The 21,705-nt window shown below is 32.4% G+C and overlaps 1 protein-coding gene across 4 annotated transcripts in view; it reads left to right on the top strand.

The window, feature by feature from the left end:
• Nucleotides 1–21,158, top strand: part of LOC139753207 (DNA helicase MCM9-like) — a 36,744-nt gene extending 15,586 nt beyond the window's left edge. For 3 of the 4 annotated variants that reach the window (XM_071669421.1, XM_071669422.1, XM_071669423.1), the window contains 6 exons: nucleotides 9,155–9,300; nucleotides 10,469–10,579; nucleotides 11,922–12,097; nucleotides 12,491–12,703; nucleotides 13,291–13,484; nucleotides 16,336–21,158. In XM_071669421.1, the coding sequence (XP_071525522.1) occupies nucleotides 9,155–9,300; nucleotides 10,469–10,579; nucleotides 11,922–12,097; nucleotides 12,491–12,703; nucleotides 13,291–13,484; nucleotides 16,336–17,807 (2,312 nt within the window). In that variant the 3' untranslated portion in view covers nucleotides 17,808–21,158. The remainder of the gene's footprint in view (nucleotides 1–9,154; nucleotides 9,301–10,468; nucleotides 10,580–11,921; nucleotides 12,098–12,490; nucleotides 12,704–13,290; nucleotides 13,485–16,335) is intronic. The other variant, XM_071669424.1, reaches the window with a different exon arrangement.
• The last annotated feature ends 547 nt before the right edge of the window (nucleotides 21,159–21,705 follow it).

Below are 21,705 nucleotides of genomic sequence, written 5' to 3' on the forward strand. Positions count from 1 at the left end.
AGTTGAAATTCTAAGCAAAAAAAAAAAAAAAATGGAAGGCTATAGCCTGGGATTTTTCTTGATTTTTTTGAAAATTTAGATTTTCTTGATAATCTCGGCATATATACTTTTATGTATACTGAATAAGAATCTGTGGTCAAAATCTAGAAATTCGTATAATTAAGCGAATAATTAGCATATGAATATTAATATAATTAGTTCAGAATTTGATTAAACGGTTAATATTACGAATTATAGTCTTTTGACTCCAAATACTTAGTCAGCATTTAAAATATCATCTATACACAGATTTTCATTAAAATCTGAGGAAGTTGAAAATCTGAGCAAAAAAAAAAATGTAAGGCTATATTATATAGCCTTGGATTTTTCTTGATTTTTTTGAAAATTTAGTTTTTCTTTAAAACCCCAGCATAGATACTTTTATGGATACTGAATAAGAATCTGTGGTCAAAATCTAGAAATTCGTATAATAAAGCGAGTAATTAGCATATGAATATTAATATAATTAGTTCAGAATTTAATTAAACGGTTAATATTACGAATTATTTTCTTTTGACTCCAAATACTTAATCAGCATATAAAATAACATGTATACACAGATTTTCATTAAAATCTGAGGAAGTTGAAAATCTGAGCAAAAAAAATGCAAGGCTATAGCCTTGGATTTTTCTTGATTTTTTTGAAAATTTAAATTTTCTTGAAATTTTGAGCATAGAAAGTTTTATGTATACTGAATAAGAATCTGTGGACAACATCTAAAAATTCCTAGAATTAGTCGAGTAATCAGCGTATGAATATTAGTATAAATACTCCAGGTGTTAATTAATTGGTTAATATTACGAATTATAGTCTTTTGACTCAAAATACTTAATCAGCATATAAAATAATATGTATACACAGATTTTCATTAAAATCTGAGGAAGTTGAAAATCTGAGCAAAAAAAAATGCAAGGCCTTTGATTTTTCTTGATTTTTTTGAAAATTTAAATTTTCTTGAAATTTTGAGCATAGAAACTTTTATGTATACTGAATAAGAATCTGTTGAGAACATCTAAAAATTCCTAGAATTAGTCGAGTAATCAGCGTATGAATATTAGTATAATTACTCCAGGTGTTAATTAATTGGTTAATATTACGAATTATATTCTTTTGACTCAAAATACCTAATCACCATATAAAATAATATCTATACACAGATTTTCATTAAAATCTGAGGAAGTTGAAAATCTGAGCAAAAAAAATGCAAGGCTATAGCCTTGGATTTTTCTTGATTTTTTTTTAAAATTTAGATTTTCTTGATAATCTCGGAATATATACTTTTATGTATACTGAATGAGAATCTGTGGTTAAAATCTAGAAATTCGTATAATTAAGCGAGTAATTAGCATATGAATATTAATATAATTATTTCAGAATGCCTTGGATTTTTCTTGATTTTGTTGAAAATTTAGATTTTCTTTAAAACCTAAGCATAGATACTTTTATGGATACTGAATAAGAATCTGTGGTCAAAATCTAGAGATTCGTATAATTAAGCGAGTAATTAACATATGAATATTAATATAATTAGTTCAGAATTTAATTAAACGGTTAATATTACGAATTATTTTCTTTTGACTCCAAATACTTAATCAGCATGTAAAATAACATGTATACACAGATTTTCATTAAAATCTCAGGAAATTGAAAATTTGAGCAAAAAAAAATGCAAGGCTATAGCCTTGGATTTTTCTTGATTTTTTTAAAAAATTTAGATTTTCTTGATAATCTCGGAATATATACTTTTATGTATACTGAATAAGAATCTGTGGTTAAAATCTAGAAATTCATATAATTAAGCGAGTAATTAGCATATGAATATTAATATAATTATTTCAGAATTTAATTAAACGGTTAATATTACGAATTATTGTCTTTTGACTCCAAATACTTAATCAGCATATAAAATAACATGTATGCACAGATTTTCATTAAAATCCGAGGAAGTTGAAAATCAGCAAACAAAATGCAAGGCCTTGGATTTTTCTTGATTTTTTTAAAATATAGATATTCTTGATAATCTCAGCATATATACTTTTATGTATACTGAATAAGAATCTGTGGTCAAAATCTAGAAATTCGTATAATTAAGCGAGTAATTAGCATATGAATATTACTATAATTCAGAATTTAATTAAACGGTTAATATTACGAATTATAGTCTTTTGACTCCAAATACTTAGTCACCATTTAAAATATCATCTATACACAGATTTTCATTAAAATCTGAGGAAGTTGAAAATCTGAGCCAAAAAAAATGCAATGCCTTGGATTTTTCTTGATTTTTTTTAAAATTTAGATTTTCTTGATAATCTCGGCATATATACTTTTATGTATACTGAATAAGAATCTGTGGTCAAAATCTAGAAATTCGTATAATTAAGCGAGTAATTAGCATATGAATATTAATATAATTAGTTCAGAATTTAATTAAACGGTTAATATTACGAATTATTGTCTTTTGACTCCAAATACTTAATCAGCATATTAAATAACATGTATACACAGATTTTCATTAAAATCTGAGGAAGTTGAAAATCTGAGCCAAAAAAAATGCAAGGATATAGCCTTGGATTTTTCTTGATTTTTTTGAAAATTTAAGTTTTCTTGAAATTTTTAGCATAGAAACTTTTATGTATACTGAATAAGAATCTGTGGACAACATCTAAAAATTCCTAGAATTAGTCGAGTAATCAGCGTATGAATATTAGTATAAATACTCCAGGTGTTAATTAATTGGTTAATATTACGAATTATAGTCTTTTGACTCAAAATACTTAATCAGCATATAAAATAATATCTATACACAGATTTTCATTAAAATCTGAGGAAGTTGAAAATCTGAGCAAAAAAAATGCAAGGCTATAGCCTTGGATTTTTCTTGATTTTTTGAAAATTTAAATTTTCTTGAAATTTTGAGCATAGAAACTTTTATGTATACTGAATAAGAATCTGTGGAGAACATCTAAAAATTCCTAGAATTAGTCGAGTAATCAGCGTATGAATTTTAGTATAATTACTCCAGGTGTTAATTAATTGGTTAATATTACGAATTATAGTCTTTTGACTCAAAATACTTAATCACCATATAAAATAATATCTATACACAGATTTTCATTAAAATCTGAGGAAGTTGAAAATCTGAGCAAAAAAAATGCAAGGCCTTGGATTTTTCTTGATTTCGTTGAAAATTTAGATTTTCTTTAAAACCTCAGGATAGATACTTTTATGGATACTGAATAAGAATCTGTGGTCAACATCTAAAAATTCCTAGAATTAGTCGAGTAATCAGCGTATGAATTTTAGTATAATTACTCCAGGTGTTAATTAATTGGTTAATATTACGAATTATAGTCTTTTGACTCAAAATACTTAATCACCATATAAAATAATATCTATACACAGATTTTCATTAAAATCTGAGGAAGTTGAAAATCTGAGCAAAAAAAAATGCAAGGCTATAGCCTTGGATTTTTCTTGATTTCGTTGAAAATTTAGATTTTCTTTAAAACCTCAGGATAGATACTTTTATGGATACTGAATAAGAATCTGTGGTCAAAATCTAGAGATTCGTATAATTAAGCGAGTAATTAACATATGAATATTAATATAATTAGTTCAGAATTTAATTAAACGGTTAATATTACGAATTATTTTCTTTTGACTCCAAATACTTAATCAGCTTGTAAAATAACATGTATACACAGATTTTCATTAAAATCTCAGGAAATTGAAAATTTGAGCAAAAAAAATGCAAGGCTATAGCCTTGGATTTTTCTTGATTTTTTTTAGAATTTAGATTTTCTTGATAATCTCGACATATATACTTTTATGTATACTGAATAAGAATCTGTGGTCAAAATCTAGAAATTCGTATAATTAAGCGAGTAATTAGCATATGAATATTAATATAATTATTTCAGAATTTAATTAATCGGTTAATATTACGAATTATTGTCTTTTGACTCCAAATACTTAATCAGCATATAAAATAACATGTATGCACAGATTTTCATTAAAATCTAAGGAAGTTGAAAATCTGAACAAAAAAAATGCAAGGCTATAGCCTTGGATTTTTCTTGATTTTTTTAAAATATAGATATTCTTGATAATCTCAGGATATATACTTTTATGTATACTGAATAAGAATCTGTGGTCAAAATCTAGAAATTCGTATAATTAAGCGAGTAATTAGCATATGAATATTACTATAATTCAGAATTTAATTAAACGGTTAATATTACGAATTATAGTCTTTTGACTCCAAATACTTAGTCAGCATTTAAGATATCATCTATACACAGATTTTCATTAAAATCTGAGGAAGTTGAAAATTTGAGCAAAAAAAATGCAAGGCTATAGCCTTGGATTTTTCTTGATTTTTTTTAAAATTTAGATTTTCTTGATAATCTCGGCATATATACTTTTATGTATACTGAATAAGAATCTGTGGTCAAAATCTAGAAATTCGTATAATTAAGCGAATAATTAGCATATGAATATTAATATAATTAGTTCAGAATTTGATTAAACGGTTAATATTACGAATTATAGTCTTTTGACTCCAAATACTTAGTCAGCATTTAAAATATCATCTATACACAGATTTTCATTAAAATCTGAGGAAGTTGAAAATCTGGGCAAAAAAAAAATGTAAGGCTATATTATATAGCCTTGGATTTTTCTTGATTTTTTTGAAAATTTAGTTTTTCTTTAAAACCCCAGCATAGATACTTTTATGGATACTGAATAAGAATCTGTGGTCAAAATCTAGAAATTCGTATAATAAAGCGAGTAATTAGCATATGAATATTAATATAATTAGTTCAGAATTTAATTAAACGATTAATATTACGAATTATTTTCTTTTTTGACTCCAAATACTTAATCAGCATATAAAATAACATGTATACACAGATTTTCATTAAAATCCCAGGAAATTGAACATTTGAGCAAAAAAAAAAATGTAAGGCTTTATATAGCCTTGGATTTTTCTTGATTTTTTTTAAAATTTAGAGTTTTTTGATAATCTCGGCATATATACTTTTATGTATACTGAATAAGAATCTTTGGTCAAAATCTAGAAATTCGTATAATTAAGCGAGTAATTAGCATATGAATATTAATATATTTAGTTCAGAATTTAATTAAACGTTTAATATTACGAATTAAATTTTTTTGACTCCAAATACTTAATCAGCATATAAAATAATATGTATACACAGATTTTCATTAAAATCTGAGGAAGTTGAGAATCTGATCAAAAAAAATGCAAGGCTATAGTATAGCCTTGGATTTTTCTTGATTTTTTGGAAATTTAAATTTTCTTGAAATTTTGAGCATAGAAACTTTTATGTATACTGAATAAGACTCTGTGGACATCTAAAAATTCCTAGAATTAGTCGAGTAATCAGCGTATGAATATTAGTATAATTACTCCATGTGTTAATTAATTGGTTAATATTATGAATTATAGTCTTTTGACTCAAAATACTTAATCACCATATTAAATAATATCTATACACAGATTTTCATTAAAATCTGAGGAAGTTGAAAATCTGAGCAAAAAAAATGGATTTTTCTTGATTTTGTCGAAAATATAGATTTTCTTTGAAACCTCAGCATAGATACTTTTATGGGTACTGAATAAGAATCTGTGGTCAAAATCAAGAGATTCGTATAATTAAGCGAGTAATTAACATATGAATAGTAATATAATTAGTTCAGAATTTAATTAAACGGTTGATATTACGAATTATTTTCTTTTGACTCCAAATACTTAATCAGCATGTAAAATAACATGTATACACAGATTTTCATTAAAATCTCAGGAAATTGAAAATTTGAGCAAAAAAAAGCCTTGGATTTTTCTTGATTTTTTTTAAAATTTAGATTTTCTTGATAATCTCGGCATATATACTTTTATGTATACTGAATAAGAATCTTTGGTCAAAATCTAGAAATTCATATAATTAAGCGAGTAATTAGCATATGAATATTAATAATTAGTTCAGAATTTAATTTAACGGTTAATATTACGAATTATTGTCTTTTGACTCTAAATACTTGATCAGCATATAAAATAACACGTGTACACAGATTTTCATTAAAATCTGAGGAACTTGAAAATCTGAGCAAGAACAATTTAGATTTTCTTGAAATTTTGAACGTAGATACTTTTATGTATACTGAATAAGAATCTGTGGTCAAAATCCTAAAATTCGTATAATTAGTCGAGTAATTACTGTCTGAATATTTATATAATTAGTGCAGTTGTTAATTAAACGGTTACTATTACGAATTATAGTCTTTTGACTCAAAATACTTAATTAGCATATAAAATAACACATATATAGAGATTTTAATTAAAATCTGAGGAAGTTGAAAATCTGAGCAAAAAAATGCAAGGCCTTGGATTTTTCTTGATTTTTTGAAAATTTAGATTTTCTTGAAAATCTCAGCATAGGTACTTTTATGGATACTGAATAAGAATCTGTGGTCAAAATCTAGAAATTCGTATAATTAAGCGAGTAATTAGCATATGAATATTAATATAATTCAGAATTTAATTAAACGGTTAATATTACGAATTATTTTCTTTTTACTCCAAATACTTAATCAGCATATAAAATAACATGTATTCAAAGATTTTCATTAAAATCTGAGGAAGTTGAAAATCTGAGCAAAAAAAAATGGAAGGCTATATAGCCTTGGATTTTTCTTGATTTTTTGAATAGTTACATTTTCTTGAAATTTTGAGCGTAGATACTTTTATGTTTACTGAATAAGAATCTGTCGTCATAATCTACAGATTCGTATAATTAGTCGAGTAATTACCGTATGAATATTAATATAATTAGTCCAGGTGTTAATTAAACGGTTACTATTACGAATTATAGTCTTTTGATTCAAAATACTTAATTAGCATATAAAAATTAAAATCCGAGGGAGTTGAAAATCTGAGCAAGAAAAATGGATTTTTCTTGATTTTTTGAAAATTTAGATTTTCTTGAAATTTTGAGCATAGATACTTTTATGTATGCAGAATAAGAATCTATGAACATCTAAAAATTCCTAGAATTAGTCGAGTAATTAGCGTATGAATATTAGTATAATTACTGCAGGTGTTAATTGATTGGTTAACATTACGAATTATAGTCTTTTGACTCAAAATACATAATCATCATATAAAATAATATCTATACACAGATTTTCATTAAAATCTGAGGAAGTTGAAAATCTGACGATTTTTTTTAAAATTTAGATTTTCTTGAAAATCTCAGCATATATACTTTTATTTATACTGAATAAGAATCTGTGGTCAAAATCTAAAAATTCTTTTAATTAAGCGAGTAATTAGCATATGAATTTTAATGTAATTAGTTCAGAATTTAATTAAACGGTTAATATTACGAATTATTGTCTTTTTACTCTAAATACTTAATCAACATATAAAATATCATCTATACACAGATTTTCATTAACATCTGAGGAAGGTGAAAATCTGAGCAAAAAAAATGCAAGGCTACAGCCTTGGATTTTCCTTGATTTTTTTTAAAATTTATATTTTCGAATAAGAATTTGTGGTCAAAATCTAGAAATTCGTATTATTAAGTGAGTAATTAGCGTATAAATAGTAATATAATTAGTTCAGAATTTAATTAAACGGTTAATCTTACGAATTATAGTCTTTTGACTCAAAATACTTAATCAGCATATAAAATAACGTCTATACATAGATTTTCATTAAAATCTGAGGAAGATGAAAATCTGAGCAAAAAAAAAAAAAAATGCCGTGGATTTTTCTTGATTTTTTTTAAAGTTTAGATTTTCTTGAAATTTTGAGCGTAGATACTTTTATGTATGCTGAATAAGAATCTGTGATCAAAATGAAAAAATTCGTATAATTAGTCGAGTAATTACCGTATGAATATTAATATAATTTGTCCAGGTGTTAATTAAACGATTACTATTACGAATTATATTCTTTTGACTCAAAATACTTAATTAGCATATGAAATAACACATATACACAGATTTTCATTAGAATCTGAGGAAGTTGAAAATATGAGCAAAAAAAAATGCATGGCCTTGGATTTTTCGTTTTTGTGAAAATTTCAGGATAGATACTTTTTTTCATACTGAATAAGAATCTGTGGTCAAAATCTAAAAATTCCTAGAATTAGTCGAGTAATTAGCTTATGAATTATTATATGATTAGTCCAGGTGTTAATTAATTGGTTAGTATTACGAATTATAGTCTTTTGACTCCAAATCCTTAATCAGCATATAAAATAACATCTATACACAGATTTTCATTAAAATCTGAGGAAGTTGAAAATCTGAGCAAAAAAGATGCAAGGCCTTGGATTTCTCGTTTGTTTTTTTTTTTTTTTATTTTCGTGAAAGTGTCAGTCGTTTACAGTTAGGTATGATTATTAGATATAAAGGCACATAAACTTTGCATGATTTAAGATATCCATTGGTGGGATAATGGAAGGGTGATTATAAAGATAAAAAGAAGGCTCTGTTGTGCCTATTTGTAGATAGTGGGCTGTGGTATCAGTGCATTACACATGACAGCTAATGAATGGTTGTGAATGAATGCAGCCTTTCTTTGTCTGCTCTTGGTGATACCTCGCTAATGCAGGAAAAGGTGATCAAGTATAAAAGAAAATATAATTAAGGGATAACCATTTTTAACTCATGATAAGGATCTTTAGATATCATTGCTTCCCAGTCAGGCCATATCCCAATTGCATATGTGGTATCAGGTAATTTTATGTACTGAGTGATCACATGACGATAACAGGAAATTTTGTCTTCATAGCTGATATTTTTATTGGGTGTAATTTAAACACATGATATTAACTATTTCATTCATGTCTTAACCAGACTAAGAAGCAGAATGCCATGGTAAAAGTTTATTTATTTTTATTTTTTAGTCTGTCATTTGAGTATAAAGAGGCTAATGGTAACTGGTGCATTCAGTAAGAATTTTTTTTTAACCTTCCTGCTTTGATTAAGAGAGCTAGTTCATAAGGACTGAAAAAATACATAAGAAGGCTGCTTTTAGAATAAATAGATAACATTTATATCTGATATTTTTCCTCAGGAACAGGCAAAAGTCAATTCCTGAAATACGTGTGTAAACTGGTGCCAAGGTCTGTCTTGACAACCGGTATTGGAACTACCAATGCTGGTTTGACTGTGTCTGCAGTAAGAGATGAAGGGGAATGGGCTCTAGAAGCTGGTGCCTTGGTAGGTTATATTTTTCTTTTATTTAGATCAGTTTGGTATTCAAATCACGGGTTTAATGTTAGTTTCACTCAATAAGTAGCTCACACACTTTGTTCCAGTCTCTTTAATGCACACTGATTTATTGCATAATTACAGTGATATAAGATTGATAAACAAATCATGATTTTTTCTGAGTTATCAAATCATTACTGTATGACTGAAGTGCAGGATTCCAAAGAAAGTTTTTTACAGAATATTCTTTCCAGAAATAGTAAATGAAAATAGATATTCTTTTCATATTATAGATAAAGATGGAGATGTGAGACTATGTTAAGTGTGTAAGGAAGTAAGTTCTAGGTTGATGTTTGTTAAAATGAAAGTAGACTGTGAGACGTGGGTGATTGTTAGTGCTTATGCACTTGGTAGTAAGAGGAGTAAAGAAGAAAGGAGTACCTTCTGGGAGGAACTAAGTGAGTGCTTTGGCAATTTTGAGGCATAGGATCTGATATTGGTACTATGGAATCAGAATGCAAGAGTGGGTAATATGGCAATTTAGATTTTAACTTGGGTGGGGATTGTATCCCAGGACTAATTGTTTGCTGAAAGAGTAATAATGATGAAGAGCACTTTGTTTAAAAAGTTCATACATAAGTGCATGTGAATGAGTGGGGTTAGTGGTTAATGGGCTTTATTGGAAAATGTGTTAATTCACAGACATGAATAGGAGAGGTTTGTGGATGAGAACATGATGAGAAGGATTGCCATTAGAATTCCTGAATATTTCATGGTGGAGGTGAGCGTGAAAGTTTATGGTGCTTTCAGGGAAAACGGAATAATGTTTCATATGTTGAAAGAAATGATGAAAGTAGGTGAACTTAGGGAAGGAGCTTGTTTGCAGAGATACCAAGAGAGACTGAGTAAAGAATACCCTAGGTTGAGTGTATATGAAACAGGAGTGGAAGGCATTTGGGGGAGCAATTCTTGTATGTGTAAGTGAATGCATACAGAAGGGGGAGGTGAAGTCTGATTGAAAGAGCCAGCTAGGATGTGTTGAAATTATTCAGTCATATGGAGAGGATGAGCAAAAAAGTCTTACTAATATGTGTGTGTTAGAAGCAGAGAGAGCAAGGTGAAAAGGGAGACTAAGAAGGAATCTCATGAAACCATTTTCCATCATTTCTTTACACAGGTTTTGGCAGATGGTGGTATATGTTGTATAGATGAATTCAACAGTGTACGTGAAGCAGACAAAGCTGCTATCCATGAAGCTATGGAACAACAGACAATTAGTGTTGCCAAGGTAAAAGACTCATAACTTGGTTTTCACTGTGTTAAATGCATTTGTATTTTCTTTTGTATTGATTATAGACAATAACCTTTAAAGCTTTTCACGCTAATTGTAAAGCATCTTTATTCTGGTAAAATAGTAGTTATTTTGCAAGGTACTTCATGCTTATTACCAGGATATTGTGGACAGAGTAGGAGGTAATGCAAGACTTTTCCATAAATTCATCATGAGTGAATTGTCAGCTAAAGAGCAGTAAATCAGGCTAAGGGATTAAGAGGGAAGAGTTGTAGAGGATGATTGAAAAGTTTGTAAGGAGATGAATGACAATTTCAAAAGGATTTTCACTGTGGAAGACACTATAACCCCCACATAATGAGACAGAATAGGTAGAAGGTCCTGGAAAGCTTCAAAATATCAACAAAAGACATAAACAGACTGCTAAAAGGCCTCAATTTATATAAGGCTCATGGTCCTGAAGTTTCTCATTGTGTGCTGAAGCAGTGTCCCAGTATACTTGACAGGCCACTTGAGATAGTGAACAAGTATGATTATTTTTTTCAACATTGTTTAACATTTCCTGTGTTGTTAAAGTAATGGCAGAAGCAAACAGAAAATGGCCTTGTTCATTCACATCTCTCTAGTTGTCATGCTTAGTGCACCAAAATCAGAGTTCCCTATACACAATCAGGCCCCACAGACCTCTCTGTGGTTTACCCTGACCACTTTATATTCCTTGGTTTAGCCCACTGACAGCATGTCACACCCTGTGTATCACGTCACTCTGATTCATGCTATCCCATTCATGCCTCACATTCTCCTGCATGTTCAGGCCCCAGACACTCAAAGAATCTTAAACTCTATCCTTCTAAGGCAAGGCAAGGGGACAAAATTGAGTGTTAGAATTACGTAGGTATAAGTTTTGAGAAGGCTTGGTAAGCTGTGTAAGAGAGTGGTAATTGAGAGGGGTGGTGGCATGACAGTGCATCAAATTGTGGAGGAACAATGTGGTTTCAGTTGTGGTAGAGGATGTGTGGACAAGGTACAGGCTTTGAAGAATTTAGGGAAAAATACTTTGAGAGAGCAAAGTGTTTTTCTTTGGCATTTACGGGTGTGGAGAAAGTGTTTGATAAGGTTGATAGAGATGTCTTGTGGAAGGTTCTGTGAATAAATAGTGTTGGAAGAAAGCTGATTATTGTTCAGTAATTATTTGTTGTCATTTTTTCATTACTTTTGCCTTTTTTAAAATTTGTAGATCTCATACTTTAAAAGGGAAACATTAATCACTGTCTTGTGTATTTCTTAGCTTTTTGATATAGAACTGTTTCATCTTACGTCTGTATAAAATGTTTTCTAGGCTGGTCTTGTGTGCAAATTAAACACTCGGTGCAGCATTTTTGCAGCAACAAACCCAAAAGGCCAGTATGATCCAGATGAATCTCTCACTGTTAATGTTGCTCTAGCATCACCCCTGCTGTCACGCTTTGACCTCATATTGGTTCTCCTTGACACAAGGAATCCTGAATGGGACAAGTAAGAAACTTGAGGTTGACTTTTTCTTCCTATACTTTTGATCATTATTCCTGTTGTGCAGAAGGATGAATCATCCAAAACATCCTGTACACTTCAGATCAGAGCATATTTCTGATGATTCATTTAAATTATCCCTCTCAGCAACCTCTGGAAATGGGGAAGGGAGGCTAGACTTCATGTAGGATGATAAAAGATAGGATTCTTAAGAGTGTAGTGGAAATGGTTCAGCTTCCTGAGCTTTGTGGAGATCAAAACTTTTGATAATTAATGAGGTTATATATTTGTGTTGAGTACCTGTGAATGGACCATGTCTAAGAATGATTTATGTGAATACATATTAACAAAGCTTTGAAATAAACTGCTGTATTAAGAAAAAGATTCTGTTCCTATCAGAATAGTATCAGGATACATTTTGGAGGGTCGAGATCCACTTTCTGGGGATGGTGGGAGTAAAGAAGACTGGAGTATGGAGAAACTACAAGCTTACTTTTGCTACATACGCACTATCCAGCCTGCCTTGACACCAAAAGCTAACACCATACTGTCGCGATATTATCAGGTTCAGCGACGATCTGATCAGCACAGCAAAGCTAGAACCACCATCAGGTAAGCCTTAACGTAGAGATTAGAAAGCCTAAAATGGTTTTTCCTTGATGATACTGACCAATGAAAAAATCTTTTCTAATCATCCTTGATTTTTTACTTCAAGGTGCACTTACATGCTATCATTGACATATCAATTCTATCTGAATTTTGTTTTCATTCAAGTCTCATTGTATCTTTCTTTTACTTACTTCATTTTACTCAGTTGTGAGAATTGAATAGCAAATTACACAAGATGTATGTTTTACTTCACAGGCTCATATATTTCAGTGCAACAGTAAGTGGTATTGTTAAAAATCATCTTGTCAGGTTAAAGTTGCCCTTGAGCAGCAGATTATGTATAAGCTTGTTTACTTGTATGTTATATATTCTCAAATTCCTCAATATTCCTCTGATGCTACTGTTTGCCATTTCTGTTTTCTGTGAGAATGTATGATAGCCATGAGGGTTAGGAAATATTCTGCTCATTGCACTGATTTGCTTTTAAGTGGTAGTATTTTTGGTAATATAGCTTTCTGCTTTAAGTTATTCACCAAACATAACATTGTGAAATGTTGATAACTGCAGTTTATGTAACATACTGACTACAGGTTGCTTGAAAGTTTGGTGCGGTTGAGTCAGGGCCATGCAAGGTTGATGATGCGAGCAGAGGTGTTGGTGCAGGATGCTGTTATGGCTGTTACTTTAATGGAAGCCTCTATGTATGGAGCTTCAGTGATCACAGGGATCAATCCCCTTCATACAGCTTTCCCTCATTCCCCAGAGGAAGAATATAAAACTCAAGGTTTGTACATCTAGTTCTACATGTCTTTACCAGAATCAACCTAATTCTTTTATGCTAACTGGGATAAGGAAGATCATTCCATGACATTATAAGGACTGGAACCACTGAGGCCTGTGATGCCTGTTAGAGGATGTTTGTATTCCTAACTTGTAGTTAGTACCATAATTGTGATAACAAGGTAGAGGAAATATTACATCATTATCACAGTTTTGATATTGACCAGCTTTTTATTTTCTTTCCTTAATGGCAATATGGCCTTCTTTTAGAGGTTACTTTATTCTGTTTCTTTTGTGTATACCCTACAGGTTAGAAGTACTTTGTGTCATTCCTAGAGAAGAATAAGAGACAAAACCTTTTTATATGGCTAAGTATCAGGAGCCTTATGAAAACTGCACTAGAGTTGCCCTCTGCCATTAGCCTGTTAAGGGTGAGGCACTAGAGGCTAAGAAGCAGCACTGGAGTTCACCAGTTATGGAGACTTTTGCCATGGCCACCCCCATGAGGGAGTTTCTTCAGGGAACTGTCATCAAACATATAAATAGAGATAGTATTGTTGACTGGTTGGTAAGGTTATTTAATGTATGTATGACTCATGGTGAGGTGCCTGAGGATTGGCAGAATGCGTGCATAGTGCCATTGTACAAAGGCAAAGGGGATAAGAGTGAGTGCTCAAATTACAGAGGTATAAGTTTGTTGAGTATTCCTGGTAAATTATATGGGAGGGTATTGATTGAGAGGGTGAAGGCATGTACAGAGCATCAGATTGGGGAAGAGCAGTGTGGTTTCAGAAGTGGTAGAGGATGTGTGGATCAGGTGTTTGCTTTGAAGATTATATGTGAGAAATACTTAGAAAAGCAAATGGATTTGTATGTAGCATTTATGGATCTGGAGAAGGCATATGATAGAGTTGATAGAGATGCTCTGTGGAAGGTATTAAGACTATATGGTGTGGGAGGCAAGTTGTTAGAAGCAGTGAAAAGTTTTTATCGAGGATGTAAGGCATGTGTACGTGTAGGAAGAGAGGAAAGTGATTGGTTCTCAGTGAATGTAGGTTTGCAGCAGGGGTGTGTGATGTCTCCATGGTTGTTTAATTTGTTTATGGATGGGGTTGTTAGGGAGGTGAATGCAAGAGTTTTGGAAAGAGGGGCAAGTATGAAGTCTGTTGTGGATGAGAGAGCTTGGGAAGTGAGTCAGTTGTTGTTCGCTGATGATACAGCGCTGGTGGCTGATTCATGTTAGAAACTGCAGAAGCTGGTGACTGAGTTTGGTAAAGTGTGTGAAAGAAGAAAGTTAAGAGTAAATGTGAATAAGAGCAAGGTTATCAGGTACAGTAGGGTTGAGGGTCAAGTCAATTGGGAGGTAAGTTTGAATGGAGAAAAACTGGAGGAAGTGAAGTGTTTTAGATATCTGGGAGTGGATTTGGCAGCGGATGGAACCATGGAAGTGGAAGTGAATCATAGGGTGGGGGAGGGGGTGAAAATCCTGGGAGCCTTGAAGAATGTGTGGAAGTCGAGAACATTATCTCGGAAAGCAAAAATGGGTATGTTTGAAGGAATAGTGGTTCCAACAATGTTGTATGGTTGCGAGGCGTGGGCTATGGATAGAGTTGTGCGCAGGAGGGTGGATGTGCTGGAAATGAGATGTTTTAGGACAATGTGTGGTGTGAGGTGGTTTGATCGAGTAAGTAATGTAAGGGTAAGAGAGATGTGTGGAAGTAAAAAGAGCGTAGTTGAAAGAGCAGAGGAGGGTGTTTTGAAATGGTTTGGGCACATGGAAGGAATGAGTGAGGAAAGATTGACCAAGAGGATATATGTGTCAGAGGTGGAGGGAACGAGGAGAAGTGGGAGACCAAATTGGAAGTGGAAAGATGGAGTGAAAAAGATTTTGAGTGATCGGGGTCTGAACATGCAGGAGGGTGAAAGGCGGGCAAGGAATAGAGTGAATTGGATCGATGTGGTATACTGGGGTTGACGTGCTGTCAGTGGATTGAATCAGGGCATGTGAAGCGTCTGGGGTAAACCATGGAAAGTTGTGTGGGGCCTGGCTGTGGAAAGGGAGCTGTGGTTTTGGGCATTATTGCATGACAGCTAGAGACTGAGAGTGAACGAATGGGGCCTTTGTTGTCTTTTCCTAGCACTACCTCGCACACATGAGGGGGGAGGGGGATGGTATTCCATGTGTGGCGAGGTGGCGATGGGAATGAATGAAGGCAGACAGTGTGAATTGTGTGCATGGGTATATATGTATGTGTCTGTGTGTGTATATATATGTGTACATTGAGATGTATAGGTATGTATATTTGCATGTGTGGACGTGTATGTATATACATGTGTATGGGGGTGGGCTGGGCCATTTCTTTCGTCTGTTTCCTTGCGCTACCTCGCAAACGCGGGAGACAGCGACAAAGCAAAATAATAATGATAATAATAGTAGCAAGATTGGTTGGGTTATATCCTTAATTCCCTCCCTTATGATTTTATGCAAACCTTTTCATAAGTGGCCTTTTCCTATCCAGAGAAAAGTTGTTTTGAAGTAGGAAACATATTGTATTTGGAAATCATACATGAAAGCAGAATTACTTTTCTTAGAATCTGTAGACAAATGAAAATAGAATATGTGAGTGATAGAGTATGAGATTAATTGAAAACCTAAGGGGGAAGATGGGATAAGATGAAATTTTGGTGATAAAGAAGTAGCAAACACAAGGTTGAGTAATAACTTAAGATATTTATAAAGCATTATTTTGAAAGTTATCTGAAGTTATGAAAAAATATGTTGTTATAAATTATGATAGGTTGCCTGATTGAGTGGAATAAAGCATATGAAAATTTTTACATTTCTCTTTCTACAGCAAAGATTGTGCTGCAGAAACTTAGTCTCTTCGATATCTTATCAGATGAAATGACCAGATTAAATGAGCAAGAAAAATTATATGTGAGTTGGAAGGCATTACAGCCAAATACTTCAGTGAAACAGAATACTGATGATAATAAAGTACCTGCAGACACAAGATATTGTTTGAAAAAGGATTTTAAGCCATGTGTAAATGATGCTCAAGCAGCGTCGGGTATTGAAGAACTAGAAGACAACACACCATGGAATTCGAGAAGTGGAAAACAGCAAACACTGTGTCAGATGTCAAAGAAGATTGAATCAAGTTCCTCAGTTCCTGATTGTAATGTTCCATCAATCACTTGTATGAATGAATTACCTTGTAGAAATAATATTTCAAGCAGTGTCAAGTTCAAGAAGGGCCCAAAAAGAAAAGCAGAATCAGTTGCAGCAAAAAGTTTGAATGCTGAATGTACTTTACAGTCACAGAGGAAAAAAGTTAGGGGTAGAAAACCTAAAAATGCACCCAGAGAATGGCCTGAAACTCTGTCTGTAAGTTCTCAGTCACTTGTTGATAAAGCTGGTAGTGATTTATTGGAAGACTTGGAAGATTTTGAAGGAGAAGCGCATCACTGGAATCCTCTCATTACAAAGGACAAAAAAGCTCCATTGGCCAAATTTTGTGCTGAAAGAAGAGGAATTGAAAATAGTGACATAGAAGTTGCACTAGATTCACAAAATTCTTCAGGGCCAAGTTTAATAAATTCTAGTCCAGTCATTAAGGAATCACAAACAAATCTAGAAAATGAAAAAGTTAGTGTGTCAATAGAGCAGGAAGGACAAAAGAATACAGAAAATTCAGATGAAGACAACACGGACTTCTTTGAAATTAACAAAGAATCTCAGGATTTATTAAATGGCATGCAGAAATTTTGTTCAACAGAGATAAAATCAAATCAAAAAAATAAATTGCATGGTGAAAGCTGCAGGAATTTTAGCTCAGATATTTTGGCAAATAGTGTGAGTGAAGAGGTAAAGGATTCATCTGAAATTCATGAAATATGCTCTCAGTACCAAAAACAAGAAGAATTGCCTGCACCTTGTCATAATGTGAGAGGTGAAGAGATATGTAATAATTCAGTAGTCTCTTCCAGTCACTCTGTATCTGCAAAATTAAAGAGGTTTTCCTTTGCTTTCAGCAATGCTGGGAGCTCCACTGAAAAAACAGAAAACAGTATGCACAGTGAAAATGGCCAGAAAAGTCAGAGTGTGGCAAAAGACAGTGTAGACATTAAATGCAAAGCACTATTACCAGAAAGCCATGCTGTATCTGGAAAGAAGCAACACATAATCTTGCCATTTAAGAAACCATCTTTCTGCTCAAATAAAAAAATTGAAAATTTACCAGCATTCCCTTCAGTTCAGTCATGGTTTGGAGCAGCTTCATTATCAGAAGAGCTTGGTGATGATGACTTTGATTTGGATTTATAGTGAAATGTGGATTAAGTTAAATCACTAATCAATGTGTCCTGGTCATGCAAAATGTTTTTTAATCCATTCTTCCATCTTCAGTATGGTGTCCCCTTTCCCCTTGTCCCTTCATGTGTATGCTCTTTGTCAACCTCTCCTCTCTCATTCTCTGCCTATGTCCAAACCATTTTAGCACACCTGCTTCAGCTCTCTCATATATAACTCTTATTATTACCACACCTCTCTTTTACCTATCATTACTTACTTGATCAACCTTCCTCACACATTATACATAATGTAAAATAATGATGAACTGTACTGAAATTTAAGATATGTAAATATAATGATAAATTAATGACATTCTGTAAAAATCTTCTGTATATATAAAAAAAACTAAGTTATGCAGCATCATATATTGTGTACATATTGCAACAAACTATTCCTCTGTAGAAGTAATGTAAATACAGTCATACAGGTGTTTTCACATGAGTTTGTGATGTACTTTCTTATAGTTGGCTAAATTTACTATGTATTGCAAGATATGCATAATCTCTGCTAATTGCATTGTCAATGTGTTGTAGAAGAAAGAAATTCTGTCTGCTAATCTAGCTGGAAAATAGATAGTTATGGCTAATCATGTTAGTCATAATGATGATGATGTTATTAATAACAGTAATGAAGAAAAGGAGATTTTCATTGAAGCAGCCAAAAACTAGAGAACTCATGCTGAAAGATTTACGAACATTTTAAGAAATGGTAACCTATCTTTTTTTTTTATATATATATTGAATTTTCAACTCAGACTGTTAATGTTGATGATGCTAAATATAATATAGTGTTATTTCTGTTATTATGAACTGGTGGTAGAGTAGCTGGCTGTAGATACCTATGAAAACATTATTATGGAGGTTTCCTTCCTTTGATTATCTGTGGCAGCACATACCAGCTTTTTTGCATTGTCTTACACATATTCTTAAATTTTGCATCATTCTTTAAAGAAAACTATCTTATATAATTTGTTTGTGCTTTGATTTTTGCTGTATTTTTCTGCCCCATACATATATATATTTGCTTATTGGGCCATGTAATGTTTTTCACAAAATTCTTGGCACAGACAAGTAGCATGCACTTCTCTTATTTAATAGCACAACAGTTTAGTATTCAAAATTATAAAGTGTAAATGTTCCTGGGAATTTTAGAGCTTTGAAATTTGGGGAGGGCAGTATGATGTAAACATCTCGATAGAAATTGTCATCATTGTTATTATTCTGATTATTCAGGTAATTTTTAATACTTTTTTAGTAAAGGTGGATATCTCCATTCCAAATATATAAAGTTCAAAAATCTTCAAAAGTTGAATGTCCATGCTTTCAAGATTCCTGCTAAAATGACATGGGTTTCTGAGATCATCACTCCATTTTCTATATTTTGCTGCAGCCTACACCAAGGCTTCATTAGTGTTCTTCCAGCAGAATTGATAACAACAGTGCTGTGTGCTCTTCTGTTATTACTGTAGTTTTCACCCATATATTGGTAGTGGTTGGTAGGCAGGCAACAACCAGGGAGGTCTTTTTTTCTTCTTTTATACTATTCGCCATTTCCCGCATTAGCGAGGTAGCGTTAAGAATAGAGGACTGGGCCTTTGAGGGAATATCCTCACCTGGCCCCCTTCTCTATTCCTCCTTTTGGAAAAAAAAAAAAAAAAAAAGGGGAGGTATATTACCAAAACTGCCTCCATGGGTATCAGAAGGTTAGTAACATCAGCTTAGTGAGCCAGCACTTTAGTGGTTGTCAAGTTGCACTCACTAACATGTGGACTATTGGCATTCTGTCTACAAACAATCTCTCCTTGTCATATGTAACACTTGACAACACTTAACTCACACAGCTCATTCTTTCTGACATTAGATTTTCCTGAGGTGAGCACTATGCACTAGCCCTGCCTTTTGGCAAACTTCTAGGAGCAGTAGACAGAAGTAGATGGTAGGAACATTTAGGCAGGAGCATTAGGTAGAAGTAGTAGGTAGGAGCATTAGACAGAAGTAGCCATTAAAAACATTGGGTAGAAGGCTCTGCAAACACTGCACTGTTCTTGCCCTCTGCCAGTGGCCTGTTAAGGGTGAGGCACTAAAGGCTAAGAAGTGGCACTGGAATTCACTAGTTATGGAGACTCTGTTGCCATGACCACCTCTTTGAGGGAGTTTCACTTGGAACAGGCATCAAATATAGAGATAGTATTATATATTATACATAATCGCTGTCAGCAAGATAGTGCCAGGAAACAGATAGATAGATAGATACAGCTTTTAACAGATATTCATGTCAGCAAGGTAGCACAAGGAAACAGATAGATAGATAAAGCTTTTAACAAATATTCATGTGATAGAGCTGATTCACCTCCCATGGTACCCTTTCCCAACAAACTATTGATCTGGACTATGTATTTATCCCTCCTTCACCACTCTATCTGTAAACAGATTGAATAGCCTTAGATATCACTACACAGCTATGACACAAACCCATCTTCAGTGGGAATGACAACTCCCTCCTCTTCTACTTGTGCACATGCCTTACTCCTCTTGTAAAAACTCCTTGCTGCCTTTTAAGGTAATTTATCATTCTCACAGTATAATCATAGCATCTTCCATTAATCATTTCTGTCATCCCTGTTATATCCTTTTCCCACATTCGGAATTGCCTCAAATGAGTCACTCTTTCTCCAAATGTTTCTTATGCATGTCCCTCAAAGCAAACACTTGGTCCATACATCCTCTTCCCATCCTAAAGCCAAATTACTCCTCCCCAGTCAGCTTATCTATACTAACATTATCCATTTATTACCACTTTCCTGTGCCTCTTATTGGTAACTGTATGCTCAGCAGATGTCCTCTGATTTGGAAATTCATTTACGTCCTCTTTGCTTTAAACGTGCTTTCCACCAGGCTCAGAGGCATCTCATTGGGATGTACAAACTTCTGCTGATAAATCAGTAACACCTTTACCCATTTTCTTGAGAATCTCAACTGCAGTTCCATCCACTCATGATGCTTTATCACATTTCATTTGTTGTAAATTAAGTATAATGTTTGTAGCTTATTGAGATGCTAAAGTAGTTCAAATACATACTGTATTAAATTAATGTTATATTCTTCAGGTGTTTACAAACTGAATGATAGAAAATGAGGTTATTAATTCTTACACCTGTTCAAGAATGATAGTGTAATGTGAGGATACAGTATCTTAAGTAGATTTGACAGGTAATTTAAAACAGATGTTTATTATACTCTTTTAGAATGTTTATCTTGAGCTGAGTATATTTTTTACAGTTTTATGCCACATAGTTTTATTGATAAGTTAAATTGATGGATTCTTTGAGTGATTTTGCTTTACCTTTGTTTATGAAAGTGAAAGTAGATGTTGATGGTTTATAATGTGATCCATATAATTCTGTATACATATAGATGTAGTGTTGCATCTATTACAAAGTAGTTTTTCCAGGATCTTCAGATTTTATTATTATTTGAATATTGTTTGTTGCGTTTAACGGCCTGCGACCTATAAGGAAGGTCAATAGCTTAAAATCCGTGCTGTACTTTTCCTATTGAAGCAAGCTAACTGAAATCTTTTGACGGTGTTTATAGGAAGTTAGTTTACCTGAAGTGGTCACACCATCTTCTGGATTCTGGATAATGATTACTTATATATAGAAAGTTTCAGGTAATTAAACATTACTAACACAAAACAGTTTGAATTGGTTTTCCGTATGAAGGATCTTGTTTTCTTTTATTGCAAATTGCATAGAACACTTGGCTTCATGTTTTATATTACTGATATATAGGCACTATGGGTTCTTAGAGAAATAAAGTAATTTGGATAACTTGATAATTAGATTACAGTTTCATTTGGAATATTAAGATAA

Source organism: Panulirus ornatus, chromosome 14, assembly GCF_036320965.1.
Source record: "Panulirus ornatus isolate Po-2019 chromosome 14, ASM3632096v1, whole genome shotgun sequence".
Lineage (NCBI taxonomy): Eukaryota > Metazoa > Arthropoda > Malacostraca > Decapoda > Palinuridae > Panulirus > Panulirus ornatus.